The sequence below is a fragment of the Sinohyriopsis cumingii genome, chromosome 11 (assembly GCF_028554795.1).
Source record: "Sinohyriopsis cumingii isolate HCF-2022 chromosome 11, ASM2855479v2, whole genome shotgun sequence".
In the NCBI taxonomy this organism is placed as follows: Eukaryota; Metazoa; Mollusca; class Bivalvia; order Unionida; family Unionidae; genus Sinohyriopsis; species Sinohyriopsis cumingii.
In genome coordinates, this window is record NC_142971.1 from 57,494,597 (window position 1) to 57,513,389 (window position 18,793).

Consider the following 18,793-nt stretch of genomic DNA (forward strand, 5'->3'; position numbering starts at 1 on the left):
TGTATAGGAATATCAAAACTCATATACTGATAGTGAAAATTTTAAGTTAGACATTCCATATTATTCATTCCAAGACCATCAAAACTTAGAACTGCCTCAAAATTAGTGGCTTAAGAAAAAAGGTCTCACATATTTGCTATTTGGACATCCATTATCTTTTCCAAAACCAGACAAAATCAAATTTTTCATTCAAGACATAATTCTGTAATTTATATTTTTGCATTCAGCTAGTTCATATTACCCACTAGGATAACAGAGGTATACTTGATCACATCTACATTAACAATGCTGACAATATTATAGAAATTGCAGCTCCACAATATTCAATAAGTGATCATTATTCTATATGCTGTACATGAAAATTAAGTAATAAAAAAGTAAATCTTCTCATTACAAATATATCAAATGTTGAATAATGAAAAGATTCAATTCAGAAATATTCGTTAAAGAACCAAAAGATATCTCTTGGTTAGTAATTTATCTTTTGATGACACATCAGATGCTCTTGACAGCTGCACATTTATATTCACTGAAAAACTGAACACCATGCTCCTGTTAATTTAAGTAGTCAAACAACAATATTGGATTACACATGATATGCTGAATGCTATTAAGACATGGTATAGATTTCGTAAATTAAAAGATAGTGACAATTATTGATTATGGTGAAAAAGACTCAAGTAAATGATTCAGAAGGCTAGGAAAACTTACTATTCCAATGAAATATTAGATAGTATTACAGAAACAAACCTTGGAAAACTCTGGAAAAACTTCAATGACTTGAGGGGCAAAACTGTTAATAACCTGTCATTTACATGTATTAATGATGAAAAATGCTGATATTCACCAAGAACCACATGAAATTGCAAATGCACTCAATAATTACTTTGAGACTACAAATAAAAAATATGTGGAGCTCATAAAAGATTATCCAGTGATGACTGCACCTTCACTTAGTATCTTCAATCTAAGAATTTCCACAAGTAGTTTTAGAAACTACCTGCAGTCATATAATTTACTACTGTTATATATATCTATCATTTTTTTCATTTGTATTCATGGCTGTAATTGATTATCTATAGTTCGATTTTGTGTATGTGCATAGTGTCTATTTTAAGATGTTAAAGGATATAAAAGTGCACTGGATCTATATATAGATGCTTACATATGTGTTGTTAGTTACTAATAATAAAATCTGTAGTAAATATGTTCATGAGTTTCTGATTTTTACCAATTGTCCAGGTCAGTCAGGTGATATCTTAGAAGAAATAAGCTAGTTCCCATAGGATGGTTTAAATTCTGTGAACTCTTTTACAATGATGATAATTTGCAATTTGTCATACAGCAGTAGTGACAATATGCAGTTTAGATTTTCACCTGTATGTTAGTATTTCAGGCTGGGTAGTTTTCTTATTCTTATTTCTTGCACTCTTGTTGTAACATCAAATCTGCAGATGTATATAATGTTGTGTTCAGATAATATATGAGAGGAAAAACATTTGTTTGGATTATTCAGTGGAAATAGAAAGTGCTCGTTTGACTATGATGTTATTTGGAACAATTATGAATTATTCAAAGGAGCTCTGGACAATGCTATTTTAGCACATCAGGACTGTTGGTGGACTACTATATTATGAAATTTATATGGAACATTTCATTCTTTTCGACTTTAACATAACTTTTTAGTGATTATTTTAGATTCAGTTCATAATACTGAAAGTTCCTCTTAAATTTCATTTTATAACATTGATGATTAAATTGCTGAATTTTACAAAACTTTTTGGTCTTGCTATATATTCTTTGTTAAATAAAAATATTTTGGTCGAGTAATTGGTGGAAAAGTAAATTTTTGATGTGTTATAAGTGGGTTTGCGAGTTATCAGGGTGCGAGTTACCGAGGGAGTGGTGTACCTAGTTGGTCATGAATTAAATCATGCATGTGCAACCAACGGCCTGCAGACCTGATCCACCACATGACCTGAGCTTATCTGCTTGTTTACATCATAGAGTGCAACAATAAAGATCATTTATTTGGCCCATACCCTGGAGGAAGATCCAAATGCCTGAGCTAAACGCAAAAATTGAATTAACCGTAAATCAATAAAATGGTGACCTTTCTTTGTGGAAAGTGTGCACTACTGAGATACATGCAATAATTATTATAACAAAGGAACTGGCTGGTTAATGACTTACAATGGTTGCTTTGAGACAAGTTCAACTATAAAATCTCATCCATAAGTATTATCTAAAAGTTATGAATTTATGCTCCATCAACTTTTTTTTATAAATATAGTACAATAGACAGATATATTAAAAACTGGCAATTTAATATGGTGGTCATTCAAATATACAAGAAAATCAGGATAGTATTTTGTTAGTTTTAAATTAATCATGACCCCATGTAAAATTACAAATACAAATGAGAATTATGTGTTAGTTGTGAATACTCAATATTTTCCTATTCTTTTGGTTTAGCTGCTGGAGATAAAAAAAATATCAATACAGATTAAGGAATTACAGACAGACATACTAATTGAAAGGTAATAATATTTTAATATTTTTTTATGAATATCATAACAAATTGTGAAACTGGTTTTAAATTGAACAAGTCCTAAATGCATTCCAAAAGATCAAGTAATATTGTGATACTTATTGTGGTTTATATTTTATAAGTCTCAAAAGCATTCCAAAAGATAATGCACCAGCAGATCTGGGTCTGTGAGGTCAGCAGAACAAACAATATCAACCCTGATTAGCAGGCATATTATGCTACAGCAGATCAGGATCATTGTTGCTTGCAGTTCAACTCAACTTATACGCATGTATATGTGGTGCAAAATACTGGCACAGAAACTGTTCAAGCTTGAGTTGATAGAAGATGTGAAACTTACAAAACATCTAAAGTTATGGAAGGTGCAAACCAGTTATATGAATGTGAGAATACTTGTTACAAAAATTGTTTTATAACTGCATCACAAGAGTGAGGATTATTGACATAACAAATAGAATACTCGACTCATCACGAATTAGTTTAAAGAGAAGTCCTGATACTGATACATTAATTTATTTGGCCTTACAGCAAAGTGAACATAAAGAAAAACTGAACATAATCCGCACTGAATTTGCGCAATGTTACATGAGGGCCAATAAAGTTCAACAAAATATTCAAATAACTTTACCAAATTTATGGACCACTCTGGTGGCCTAAGTGGTTAAAGTGTCCATCTCGGATGTGGGAGGCGCAGGTTTGAACCCCGGCTGAGTCATACCAAAGAGTCATAAAAATGGTACTAGCTGCCTCACATTAAGAGATTAGTGTTAGAACTGGTTGGCCTGGTGTCAGTACAATGTGACTAGGTGGGACATGATGCTACAGATCTGTGGCATCACTATAAACTGCCACACTGCAGACATCGTAGTGATATGACTCACAATTTATTAAAGCTATGTTAAAAATCCAAATCACACACACATGCACACCAAAATTATGTAACATGCACGAGCATCAATAAAAGAGACATAACTCCTGTAAACTTACTATATCTTCTTGTACCATTTTTTCTTTCTTCTCCCAGGTCATGTACTTAATTCCCCTGAGCCTGGCCAAGTTGAAGTAAGTAAATTGGTCTTCACAGTTATAGCTGAAATTAGAAATATTCTATAAGTAAGAGAATAGTGGAAAAATGTTTGCATTTATCTGACCAAACTATTCATATAGCTGTCAACCACATGGTGGATCAGCAAAGAATACCACAGCATTCAAATCAAAACCCTACTATACTTACAGTCCATTAAGACTAAAAATATCAAAATTCCATAAAAGAGATCACTAAACTGAACAGTAACTTTCTCGATATGATGCCATGGGGAGTTAGCAACAGTATCTCCATGTTTGTCTCCATCTTTTGAACTGTCTGACATTGCTATGATAGAAGGTATTGATTTGATTGAGAATGGAGAGGACATAGTGAGGACTTTCTGAATCTGCAAAGCACAAGTATCTTTGTTCGAAGGTTCTGATAACCATGGTGGTGATTTGGGAATAATAAAGAATTTTGCCATCTTTACAACAATGATTTTTACTGCTCTGGGTGAGAATGATATGCATGCCAAAATGCAAAATTAAATTTTGGTTTTGGAGTGTACAGGGTTGGATATTTGGGCCTAGAGATGATATCGTGTTCAGTATTAGATGGATTTGAAGATATCTTGTTAGCATACTGAAGAGTCAATTTCATCTGAGATAAAATGATGGTTCATTTGCCACAACATATAGACTTTCTAATGGGGAAGTTATAAATGTGCCCCAGCAAAGTCCATGATTGTGTATTGGATCAAAAATATGCAGGTAAAGTTTGCATGTTGATCCATTCAAAATTAAGCCATAAACAAGTTTAGATCTTACTAATGATCTGTATAATCAAAGCAATACCTTCTAATCTGCTCCCCAATTGGTATTTGTCTTGAAATCCAGTGTGTTGGGATTTTTACATTTGTCCCCAACATATCTAATACACATAAAGAAAGTTAGTTTACAACTAAAACTAAGCCCTACAAATTTGGCTTCTTCCACAACTGGAACAAAACAATCATCAAAACATAGGTTAATATATTACAAATGCTATATACAACCATACCTAGACTACTGTAATGCTATCTGGGGAGACACTGCAGAAAAGAAGTTTTACAAATTATTTCACTTGCAAAAAAGAGCTTGCAGACTCATCCTAGATAATGCTGAAAACAAATACATTAAATGATATTAAAATGTAACAGTAAGTGAAAAAATACATTTAAAAAAGGCTAGATTTATGTACAGAGTTTTAAAGAATATGACCTAATATATCAGCAAACTATATGCATTTTATGCTAGAAAAAAAGACAATGCTCCCAATTTAAGATAACTTTTACCTAACCATCATTCCATTCCAAAACCTGTAAAATAGCTCTGTAAGATACTTTTAAATATACAGAATCAATACATTATGTACCTAGTTGTACTGTATGTACATAGTGTATCTAGTTGCACTGTATGCACATAATGTACCTAGTTGTGTTGTATGTACATAATGTACCTAGTTGTACTGTATGTACATAATATACCTAGTTGTACTGTATGTACATAATGTACCTAGTTGTACTGTATGTACATAATGTATCTAGTTGTACTGTATGTACATAATGTACCTAGTTGTACTGTATGTACATAATGTACCTAGTTGTACTGTATGTACATAGTGTACCTAGTTGTACTGTATGTACATAGTGTACCTAGTTGCACTGTATGTACATAATGTACCTAGTTGTACTGTATGGACATCGTGTACCTAGTTGTACTGTATGTACATAGTGTACCTAGTTGTACTGTATGTACATAATGTACCTAGTTGCACTGTATGTACATAATGTACCTAGTTGTACTGTATGTACATAGTGTACCTAGTTGCACTGTATGTACATAATGTACCTAGTTGCACTGTATGTACATAATGTACCTAGTTGTACTGTATGTACATAATGTACCTAGTTGCACTGTATGTACATAATGTACCTAGTTGTACTGTATGTACATAATGTACCTAGTTGGAATATGCTCATTTAAATTTTCTGTTTATTATGTCCAAATATAAATATAGCTTGATATCAATGCTGTGTGTGTGTGTGTGTGTGTGTGTAACTATGTATATGTACTTTGAATGTAAATATGCATATAACAGAGGGCCACAAGGAGGATTATTTCCATCCAACCAATTGTGTCACCTTCTCACCCTCTTTACAGTCATTTATTATTATAATTATTATTATTATTATTATTATTATTATTATTATTATTATTATTATTATTATTATCAAGCTTTTGGTCATCAAGAATTTGATGTAACCAGTATAAATGCATACAGTTTTAGATTTTATTTCTGAACCCTATTTAACAAATACAGTCCATACTCTGAACAGTCAGCATTATATGGTGGTTGCCAGATCTTAATGGCCATTCTAATTTCCCCCTGGCAATTTCCTATTATGAGTCTTGTGTATAATGGTCACCTGGTTTCTGAATTCAGTAGTCAGGTGTTTACTAAGGAAATAAAGGTATCTCACAGTGGTACGTTCTCCATAGAGTGTATCAACAGTGACAACTCAGTGTATAAAAAGTAAACTTTTGATATCAAAGAAATTTATTTTTTATTTATAATGTATATCATGTAAAGCAAGGTGGAACCATTTATAATTGCAAATGTACTCACTATACTATTCTTAAAATGTCAATACAACTCAAAGGTGTCAACAGTCAAATTCAAAAGTGATTCAGAATTTATCATAAGGGAGAAGATCAAAACAATTTTTGCAGAATGGTAGGAAAAACAGTTATATCATTTCTGCCAAAATGGGAGACACCTTTTGTGCCCATGTGACAGGCATTGTTTCATATTTTCCTCTATTTGCACTGCTGTGGTGGCCTAGCAGTTAGAGCGGCTGTCTCGGAAGTGGGAGGTTGTGGGTTTGATCCCCGGCCAAGTCATACCAAAGACTTACAAAAATGGTACTAACAGCTGCCTCACTTGGTGCTCAGCGCTAAAAGGTTAGTGTTAGGACTGGTCGGCCTGGTGTCAGGATAATGTGACTGGGTGGGACATCATGCTACATGTTTGTTGCATGATGCCCCAGTGCTGCACATCACTATAAACTGCTACACTGCAGACATCATAGCGATATGACTGAAAAATTGTTAAAACTACATAAAAAATCCTAATCACACACACACACACACACCTCTATTTGTTTGTGAATCAAACCTCTGATGAAAAATGTTCATCTCTGAGGAGAAATTCAAGCTACATATCTTTTGGGACAGGGGTCTTTCAATATTTGAAAACTTGCCTGTGACAGCTCTGCAAAGTTTTAGTGCAAGTGTTACAAAAATAGCTATTTAAGGCTTATTTTTATTTACTATTCCTTACAGACCTATAACATAAGCTGCCTTTTGATTCTGGTGAGTTGAGCAACTGGTTAATACAGACAGTGTTCAAAGTGTGGACAGCTGGTTCTAAGCATAATTGTACAAATTAGCTTAACAAGAACCAGTCCTTTATTTCACTATTTCACTCATGTGTAAGCTGCCAATTACTAGTATTAGACTGGAGGTCCAGGAGAGGTCTAGATGTACCTACCAAAGAATATTAGATTAGAGGTCCAGATATGCCTTGTTACACATATTAGATTGGAGGTCAGGTAGAGATCCAGATATGCTTTGCCACATATATTAGATTGGAGGTCCAGTAGAGGTTCAGATTTGCCTCTTACTGTTAACCATGTTTTGGTTCAAACATATTTAATGTTTTTGCTGATTATTTTGCCATTCATTCATCCATTATCCACACTTTCATTTCTGGAGCTGATTTTGGTATGTAGCAAAGCACATCTGGACCTCTATCGGACCTCCAGTCTAACCAGTCTAACAAGGCCAATCTGGGCCACTACTGGACCTCTAGTCTAATATGTGTAGCAAGGCACATATGGACCTCTACTGGACCTCCAGTCTAATATGTGTAACAAGGCCTACCTGGGCCTCTGTTGGACTTTCAATCTAATATGTGTAGCAAGGCACATAAGGACCTCTACTGGACCTCCAGTCTAATATGTGTAACGAGGTATATTTGAACCTCTGTTTGACATCCAGTCTAATATGTGTAACAAGGCACATCTAGACCTCTACAGGACCTCCAGTATAATATGTGTAGCAATGCACATCTGGGCCTCTACTGGATCCCCAGTCTAACTTGAGTAGCAAGGTCAATCTGGACCTCTATTGGACCTCCAGTCTAATATGTGTAACAAGTCACATCTGGACCTCTACTGAGCCTCCAGTCTAATATGTGTAACAAGGCACATCTGGACCTCAACTGCACCTCCAGTCTAATGTGTAACAAGGCACATCAGGGCCTTTATTGGATCCCCAGTCTAATATGTGTAACAAGGCCAATCTGGGCCTCTATTGGACTCCCAGTCTAATATGCACAACAAGACACAGCTGGACCACTACTGGACCTCCAGTTTAATATAATATGTGTAACAAGGCACATCTAGACCTCTACTGGACCCCCAGTCTAATATGTGTAACAAGGCACATCTAGACCTCACTGGACCTCCAGTCTAATATGTGTAACAAGGCACATCTGGACTTCTACTGAGCCTCCAGTCTAATATGTGTAACAAGGCACATCTAGACCTCACTGGACCTCCAGTCTAATATGTGTAACAATGCACATCTGGGTCTGTATTGGATCCCCAGCCTAACTTGTGTAACAAGGCCAATCTGGGCCTCTATTGGACCTCCAGTCTAATATGTGTAACAAGGCACATCTGGACCTCTACTGCACCTCCAGTCTAATGTGTAACATGGCACATCAGGGCCTTTATTGGATCCCCAGTCTAATATGTATAAGAAGGTACATCTGGACCACTACTGGACCTCCAGTTTAATATAGTATGTGTAATGAGGCACATCTAGTCCTCTACTGGACCCCCAGTTTAATATGTGCAACAATGCCTACCTGGGCCTCTACTGGACCCTCAGTATAATATGTGTAACAAAGCACATCTGGACATCTACCAGACCTCCAGTCTAATATGTGTAACAAGTTTCATACAGTTATCCTGACACGTTTGAGAGTTATTCTCCAGAATTAAACATATCTGTGGACAAACAGATGAATTATGGAGAGAGACTGATAGCTATATCCCTCTCCATATTTCACATCAGGGGAGGGGATGGTGGTAAAATTTACTGTGCATAATGGATCATATAACACTTTATACTATCTGAAATACATGATTCTAAATAATACTCATTCATTCAAATTTAGATATCTCTGTATAAAAATATAAACTATTCTTTTACAAGGATGCTGAAGAAATATGATATAACCCACACAAATGAAACCAATAAATGAAGCTATGAGACACTATGTTCTACATTATCAAGGAGTAATACCCATGGCCTTTATACTCACATTTCAAATATGACAGCCCAGTCAGGCTGGAACAACAAGTGTGTCAGTCCTTCACCATTCATTCCAATAAAGATATCTGAATTGTGGCTGATCTGGCAATATAAAGATGGAAAGTAAATTAAGTGTTCAAAGAAGATTCTTCTTCTTCAGGATCAGCTTGATGCATGATTTCATTTACACTTGATTTACTGCATAATTAGACGTCTGTCTGGATAACATGGATACACCTATTTCATGATGTAATAAAAAAAAATTTCAAGTCATAAATCAAATTTTGACACAAAATGGTGAAAAATGAACTTGAATAAGGCTTCTTAACAATATGGTCCTATAAAGTTTGGTTTAATTCTTCAGAAAGTTTTGTAAAAGTTTTATCATGCAAGCAAAATTCCTGATACAATGTCAACTCCGCAATTCGGTCATATTTTGATGGAACTAGATTTTATGATGAAAAAAAAGACTGAAGTGGATGGAGCACTGCTTGTTTGTGTGGTTGATATACCAGCTTGTGAATGCAAATAAAAAAGACAAGTTATTTGTACAACCAGCATTGTCCCTGGATCTCTCTCCAACAGTGGAAACTATACCCGATTCATAACTTTGAAAATGTTGATAGCCCCACCCTCAGAGTATATACACTTACTACAAGGGCAGATAATCTATGCAGTCAGCATGGATTCCTGGGTCTGTCTTGACCATCCTTCAGTATGACCTCTGGAGTTGTACCTTGGAAAACATTGAGATCTCCACCTAGGACAGCTGCAATGACTTAGTGGTCAAGGTACTGGGCTCATGATCAGAAGGTTATGGGCTTGATTCCCATCATCTTATCAGCCTGGACTGAAACCTTATTTTCTAAGGATTTTTGTTCAGGTAATATTTTTTTCCGTCTTTGTAATTTAACTTGGAAGCATTTCACTCCGGAGGAAGCATATTGGGTTCTTTTTTTTAATTAAAAGCTAATGATAAAATGTACTTTTTAAATCATTTGTGAGTAATCACAGTGAATATATTAAAAGACATTAAATGATACATACTGCATTTGGTAATATAATGAGAAATGTTTTAACATGGCAATACTATTTAATAAAACATAAGAAACTAGCTTTAAAATATTCCAGATTTTCACATAGCAATGGTTCTCTCCAAAACAATTTACAAACTTGGACATGGTTTGTAGAAGAAATAAATTCTTATTTAATTGAGCATAATTGTTTTGATTGACATAAAGAATTTCTGATACTTGAATACATTTACTGATTTTCATGAAAAAATAATCAACAATAGTATTGTTTAGTTACTTTACTATGAGGCATCACTGAATTATTTGTGAATTCCTACACTGCTTTTCTTTTCTTAAGTAAAAATCTCTTCACCTTCATCTCTTTTCCAAAAGTGATTCAATTCAAAATTCAATGAGACAAATTTAGTATTCATACTTTAGAAACAAGTGTCACACAGAAGAATGTATTTCAAGTGATCCTACAAATGGTGAAAAGGTTATTGTCTTACTTTTTCTATCTAATCAGTTTTTAGCCTGTATATCAACAATTAATTACCAATCGCATATTTCGTTTTTATGGTGTTCATTGAAGTCAAACATGAGTGCAATAAAGCGTAAATGTTAGAATGACAAGTAAGAAAAAGTTGTAATGAAGAAGAAAAAAACTGACTTTTTAAAATAATAATACCAGAAACACAAGAAGAGAAATTTTCTGAAAAATCTTTATAAACAACACACTGATATGGTGTTATGCAATATTAATTTTAAAAAAAGGACAGCACAAAGAAAAGCAAGATTTAGTCAGGCCAGTAATTACCTGCCCTAAATTTTTTTTCAAGCCTTCTGCCCATTCAGTTACCACATGATCAGCTGATTTTTGCAAATACTAGTCATAAAACTGGTGCATCCTAGAGTAAAAGTACTTGTTTTTCTGTGTTTTCCAATTTCAGTAAGAGATTCTCTTTTACTGTCTCTTCATTCAAAATAATCCTACATCCAACAAAGGTATTCTAGATATTTCTTTTGAACAGACATGTTCCTCCAGAATGAGCACATATCAAAGCAGCTTTATCTAGCTACCTATATACAAAATGGAGCATACCTAGATAATGAGCTTCTGAGTAAAGAATACCCATTTTTCTAGTAAAATATGATTCTTCAATAATACCTTACAAAAACTACTTCCTTGTAAATCCACCCCTCCCAGACTAAAACGTTTTAGCAAAAACAAAAGCTGAAAATTATCTGCCCTCCTATATGGCAGTTAGAGTGATTTCCCCTTGATACAAATAATGGTACCAAATCCAAATCCAGTGAATACATCAGTTACTACTGGAGCAGAAGGCCCTCTATATGGACTGAATTACAGGAAGGCTGAAGGATGTATGTGTATTATGATAAGGTCAAAATTACTGATGAAACATTTTACTACAAACAAATTGGTTTCTTCTTCAAATACATTATTGAAACATAATTCCTTAGGAGAATAGGTAAGAGGTAGAAGGAGCTGCATCCCCTTAACCTGAAGAGGCCATCTCTGGTTTCCTAAGGTATGTGAAACGACTTCTAGATAATTGGACTGGAGAATTGACATGTGTACTGATCACCTATGCATCATCTTGTGGGGTCCCTTGGGGTATGTATGGTTCAGTTTAATAGAATAGATGGAATAGATGGATGAACCCTACAATATTAATATGAAATAGGCCCATAAAACAATATGCAATCTCCAAAGAATATAGAGGGGACATGAAAATTCCAAACTAAGTGTTTCTCTTAGATTAAAGGAATTTATTGAATATTTAACTTTCCTATGACATGATATATGAACACAGAGAATTGCATAATATGTTTTGTGCCTTCCAAGTAAAATCATCAGATCTGCAACATTTTGTTTTGTGATACTAATGTTATTAATATATGATTTGTTTTGTTTGTTGGCCTTTTCCTCAATGATTATATTATATAAATATAAGCATTTTGTACTTTATATTTATCCAAAATCAAATACATGGTGTACCTGACCAGTGACATTTTGTGCTATAAACAACATAATACACAACTAATATTTCTCTATGAGTACAGATTAAGTGTTCATATCATTATCAATGGAAGTAAACATGTTTACATCTATCTGAATAATAAATATTAATTTTTTTCACTAGGAAATTCCTAAACTTGTTGACAACTTTGAATGTTTAAGGAAGGAAACTGACCTACATCCTGGGTCTACTATTGTGTCTTAGCTTTGAATATAATGTTGTTTACTTGCAAAATTACACATTCTAGCCTTATCATCTAAAGCTTAATCAGTCTTACTGCTGTGTTAATTTTTCAGCCTGGGTGAATTTATCTATTCAAATTATTACTCACTGGAATAACAAAGTGCTTCATAATAATCTTGGACAGAAACAGGAATTTGGAATTATAGTGAATTCAGACAAAGACATTTTGAATTATATTACTGTGATACATATAAAGACTGTTAACGTGCAATCACATTCCATCACGTTCAAGACTACAGGCACATCAACACATTCAATATTGGAATTTATCTGGAACACCACAGGAATTCAGTTTGAACTTCATAAATTTCAACTTGTGATAGAACCTTTAGGATTATTTGGGATTTAATTTAATATACCATAAGTTCTTCTCAAATTTTCACTTTGTATTCTGGGGAAATAAATTATTTGTTGAAGTTCACAAACTTGTTGGTTTTTGCTCCTTTCTATTACTCAGTTTAGGACCAATCAAAAAAGCAAAATAACTATCCAAGTCACACTGGGCACCAAAAAGAAGCAAACTAATCCAAGAATACTGTGAACAATGCATTATACGCTTGCCCATGTTCAGTCATCTATGTAGATAACTGATATTTTTGCACATAATCCATCTTTCCTCTTTCAGTCAGGGTTACTTTGACCTTTAGCCTTTTGGACATTCAAATTATTTGACAAGGCATTCACAAAGTTTGAATTCATTCTGTGATGGGGGCCCCGAGTGGCCAAGTGGTCTAAAACGCTCACCGTTCCGGATCACTGCCATCTCACCTCTGTCTACGTGGGTTCGATTCCAAGGCTCGGCTAGCGTGGGTATGTGGGAAAGCCTGCCAGTAGCTTCTTGTGGGTCGGTGGTTCTTCCCTGGGTTTTCCAGGGTTCTTCCTCCAGCAGTTATACTGGCTGCCATGTATAGCCTATATTGTGCTGAAAAATGGCATTAAACCCTAGAACAACAACAACAACATTCTGTGATGTAGAAATAATGCTACTATGCAGAAATCATTAATCTTCCTTTCAGTCAGTGACACTGACCTTTGACCTTTTGAGACCCAAAACTCTCACAAACAGGATGAAGAGGTAAATTCCAGGCACAGCTAAATTTAGGAGACAGTGATCATGCCAAATTGCATCAAGCTATGTTGAATGGGTCCTCATAAATGCTGGTTACAAGAAACTGCTATTGTGAGGATTCAACACTGATCCAACAAAAGCATCCTGAATCGCATTCCTGTCAGATAATCCTCTATATACATACTAGTTGAGTCTGGAGATTACTGACCAGTGGGTTTCAATGACCTGAACTTTTGGTCAAGATAAGTGGTCCTGAACTAAACTTACTATGCAGAAATTATTATTTTCATATTAGGCTTATCATGACTATTGACATTTTGACCCAAAATCTAACAGTTTCTTTATTATTAGCCCTAGATGAAAGTCACACACTAATGTTGGTCTTGTAATTTACTATAGAACAAAAGTTATCATGCAAAATACGTTTAACCATAACATTTGATCTCCTGACTTCAAATCAAATGGACTTTTTCACGCCTTAAGTGCAAAGCCTAACCAAACTTTGCTCAAGGTATATAGCCTATAACAAAAGTTAATTTGCAAAATGAAATTTGCATTTTCCAGCTGCAGTGACCTTGAACATTGACCCCAAATCAATTGGCTTGTAGACAACTTCAACTGTATGTAATCCACAAAGTTAAGTCCAAGTATGTGTTCGTTTTCTTTCAGTCACCATGACCTTTTGACAAAAAAAAATCAAGATAAGCCTCCTTGCTACACCAAATGGAAGCTATACAAAAAGTTTGGAACCAGGAATTTGATGTAAAACTAATGTCATTGAGCACAGACCATTTTTTTTCTTCAGTCACTGTGACTTTTATCTTTTCAATCACAAAATCAATAGGAATATGTCTAACAACAATTGCAAGCCCTCCAAAGTTATTATACAGAAACCAGTTACCTTTACCTTTGATCTTTTGACTCCAAAATAAATAGGGTTCTTTCTTACCCATGTGCAGGCCACCCACACATTTTGTTAATGGTAAATGATGGAATATTTGAGTTACTGTGTGGAAACAAAACAAGGGACAGATGTATGGATGGACAGACATAATAATATATGTTCTGTCTTATTGCAGAGAATAATAGAACTTAATTCTATGAAGCAGTTCTGAGACATTATCTTTACCTTCATCTGTTCCAGAAATGGCATGGAGCTGTGAATGAAAGGTATTATGGAAAATTTTAACAAAATATTATGAATTTGCTACAATTTTATTGAACTTTATTAAAAACAAATATGTGACTATGAGCTTCTTGAAACAACAAATGATTCTAATCTTATTATTTAACCATAGAAAGTTCTAACCCACCTATAGTTTGACCTAATCTGTTGTTGCAATATAATACCTGCCACAATGCAACATCTCAAGCAAAATTTATTGTTTTTCAATTACAAGTACTCCAATCCAACACGGCCATAACTATAAAACCATAATTTCAGTAAATCTTCAAATGAAAATAAGAGAGACAACTCAATTCTTTTAAAGTCAAGTGAATCAAAGAGATACATACTAAAGAAACAAAACTTATACTTTGTTGCTTTGAATAAGAATGGTAGTGGGTAGTTCCATATTAACGGTAACATTTCTTTGAAAATGGATTTTACTCCATGAATAAATCGCAAATCATTATTTAAATAGTTGTAATAGTGCAGAATTAACATTCATATTTTTAAGAAAAATGTCAAAATGCAGCTGTGATTCAGGGAAAGATGAATAATTTGCACAGCAAAGCTAAATTTGAGAACACTTGGTTGATGAAATTTGAATTTGTTAAGTGCAGTAGCAAGGAGAAACATTTAATTCTTTGCACATACTGAAAACACAATATCAACATGGTCAACTCCCATCCGCCTTTATTAACACCATGATTTGATATTCTAACTAGTGCTGGCATTGAATATTTGACCAGAAACAGATAAATGTTTCTGGTTTGATGCTCTCTCACAGCACTGCAGAAGCAGAAATAACAAGACATTTGGGAAAATATGTACCACAGCACCATCCAGCCTTTAGTGACTGCAAAGATGAATATTAATGACACTTGCATCACCTTCCAATCTCCACAGAGCTACTGAGAGCAGCAAAGTCTGCATATAGTCTATTGATCACTATGGCCAACAAAATACAGTAAATGGCACATTATACAGAAGTAATCGTGGTTATCACCAACATATCAATTGATCACTATAGGCAACAAATACAGGAGTAATTGTGGTAATCACCAAAATATCAATGGATCACTGTAGCCAACAAAATACGGTGAATGGCACATTATACAGGAGTAATTGTGGTAATCACCAAAATATCAATGGATCACTGTAGCCAACAAAATACAGTGAATGGCACATTATACAGGAGTAATTGTGGTAATCACCAAAATATCAATGGATCACTGTGGCCAACAAAATACAGTGAATGGCACATTATACAGGAGTAATATGTGGTAATCACCAAAATATCAATGGATCACTGTGGCCAACAAAATACAGCGAATGGCACATTATACAGGAGTAATTGTGGTAATCACCAAAATATCAATGGATCACTGTGGCCAACAAAATACAGTGAATGGCACATTATACAGGAGTAATTGTGGTAATCACCAAAATATCAATGGATCACTGTAGCCAACAAAATACAGTGAATGGCACATTATACAGGAGTAATTGTGGTAATCACCAAAATATCAATGGATCACTGTGGCCAACAAAATACAGTGAATGGCACATTATACAGGAGTAATTGTGGTAATCACCAAAATATCAATGGATCACTGTGGCCAACAAAATACAGTGAATGGCACATTATACAGGAGTAATATGTGGTAATCACCAAAATATCAATGGATCACTGTGGCCAACAAAATACAGTGAATGGCACATTATACAAGAGTAATTGTGGTAATCATCAAATCAACTGATCACTATGGGCAACAATACAGGAGTAATTGTGGTATTTACCAAAATAGCAACTGACCACAACCAGGGAAAATGGCCTGCTATATGTAAGATATAACAAATACAAATCAGCAAATAATTCTAATAGGTCAACTTTGTGATATTTATTAAATGTAAACAATCTTTCTCACGGTTGAGCTCGCATTTCATGTAACTAAGTAAAGACTTTAATAGTAAAGTTAATCTTGGGTGTGGCAGACACATGGATGTTTGGACATGTCATTGATTGCCAAAGTGATTGATATGTCAAGCTTTTGCCAACACAGGCTCAAAAAAAATTATTACACTGACTTACACATTATACTCCACAAATTTTACTTCAAACTCTTTAACAGTTTTCAGTCTTGAAACAAGCTGGAAAAAAAACAAACAGAATGAACAATTTAATACAGCTGTTATTCTTGAAAGATGAAATATTCTTTCCCATATCATACAAGTCAATCTCTCAGTTACTGAAAGGGTGGGTAAAATCCATCACCATCAAACATCATACAAACCAATCTGTCAGTTACTGAAAGGGTGGGTAAAATCCATCAAACAGCATACAAACCAATCTGTCAGTTAATGAAAGGGTGGGTAAAATCCATCAAACATCATACAAATCAATGTCAGTTTTTGAAAGGGTGGGTAGAATCCATCAAACATCACACAAACCAATATGTCAGTTATTGAAAGGGTGGGTAAAATCCATCAAACTTCATACAAACCAATCTGTCAGTTATTGAAAGGGTGGGTAAAATCCATCAAACATCATACAAACCAATGTCAGCTTTTGAAAGGGTGGGCAAAATCCATCAAACATCATACAAACCAATCTGTCAACTTTTGGAAGGGTGGGCAAAATCCATCAAATATCATAAAAGTAAATCTCTCAGATATTGAAGGGTTGGATACGATCTATTGAGTAGTTCTTCTTCCCTTATATTCTTTCATTCTCAAAAAAACTATAATAAGCAATGAACTTGTCAATAATTGCTATTCAAGGACAAATCCGAAAGCTGGGTGTGAATGAAGAGGAAATGAAATCATAACACATACTGATCTCAACAGACACCCCATATAATGGCCTTGTCTGTGCACTAACAGCTCAACCAGAAAGCTTTCAACCACAGTCATGTGGTAGAGAATGCTGGTGGTGTTCTTTATGAGAAAGAATTCCTTCCTACTAGTTCAATCTTTCTAATGCAGTGTGAAAACAATAGATTCCTTTGAAATCAACATAATGGGGATTTAAAAAACCAATTCTCATCCTAAGAAGTGGTTTCCTTGACAAAATCTGGATCTGATTACAGCATTATTTTAGTAATGAGTTTCTTAAATGGCAGTATGAGCGAGAAAGCATGAGCAGCACATGTTGTGTTAGCTGTAATTGGTCCAGTAGGTGGAGTTTAGCTATTTCATTACTTGCACCATGATAGGCAACTGGTGTGAAATATCAAATACAAACTGGTTGATCTCATGATGGAAGCAGCTGTCAGATAATTAGTCTCAATCTACAGAAAAATGAGGCTGATTAATCAAGTGTCCAGCTTCACCTGTCAGCTAGTGTCAGGAAGTTACCATTGCAAACCAGCCAATCTGCCCCAGATAAGGACCAAATCTGCTTGAAAGTGGCAACAATTAGATGAGCAAGATTTAAGTCAGATGTAATGATAATCCAACTCAATTACAAGATTAGGGACTCAAGTTGAAGACAGAACTTAAGCATGCTGGACAAATAAAGACCTGGTTTTTCCACCACTAAGATCCCTCTTTGCAGATTTTCTTTCCTAGCTATCTTTTGATCCTGTATAAAATACCACATCCAAGTTGAACGTGTTGATAATTAATTGCCAGAAATGTATTAGAGAATTCTATTCTTTATGAAGACTGTTTTATTTGTGTACATATGCAAACTTTAATCAGTAAATGTTGACTAAATAGTGCTGATGAAAACTTAAACATTTAACATGTTAAAGAGATTCAAGTCAAAATTTAAAGATACAAAAGATTTCAAATCAATTATGTTAGAATAATACATCAGTAGATTTGAAAAACTGGAAATGAGGAGAAAACAATACATCATATAAAGTGGATGTTCAAGTGTTTGTCATAATCAGAAGATAATCAATGATTACAAAATTACATCTAAGAAGCTTTAGCAGCATCCAGTGGCCATTTTAAAAATGACTTATCATGCAGTGAATAAGTTCAGACTAAAGTGATAATGAAAATGAAATGTTAGCACCCTTCCAGTGCAAGTTTATTTGCAATTTTTCATCGTGACCTTTTAACTTTGAATCTGTTGAGTGTACTATTTTTGTACAAATAGTTGCATTTGTCACAAATTAAATTTTAATATTACAAATACAATTATATTTAAAATCCTTTAATTGAATGTTTCAAAAGTGTTACATATGCCAAACTGATGACCAAATGGGATTTAGTGAAAGATATTCAAACTTTTGTAAAATCTTGGATTTA

At 34.3% G+C, this 18,793-nt stretch overlaps 1 protein-coding gene across 1 annotated transcript in view; it reads right to left on the reverse strand.

Moving 5' to 3' along the window:
* Positions 1-18,793, reverse strand: part of LOC149788512 (EGF domain-specific O-linked N-acetylglucosamine transferase-like) — a 160,320-nt gene that overhangs the window by 5,375 nt on the left and 136,152 nt on the right. The window contains exons 12-15 of the mRNA XM_089973524.1: positions 16,626-16,798; positions 14,498-14,525; positions 9,012-9,103; positions 3,539-3,641 (exon numbers count right to left, since the gene is read on the reverse strand). Coding sequence (XP_089829650.1) covers positions 3,539-3,641; positions 9,012-9,103; positions 14,498-14,525; positions 16,626-16,798 — 396 coding nt within the window. The remainder of the gene's footprint in view (positions 1-3,538; positions 3,642-9,011; positions 9,104-14,497; positions 14,526-16,625; positions 16,799-18,793) is intronic.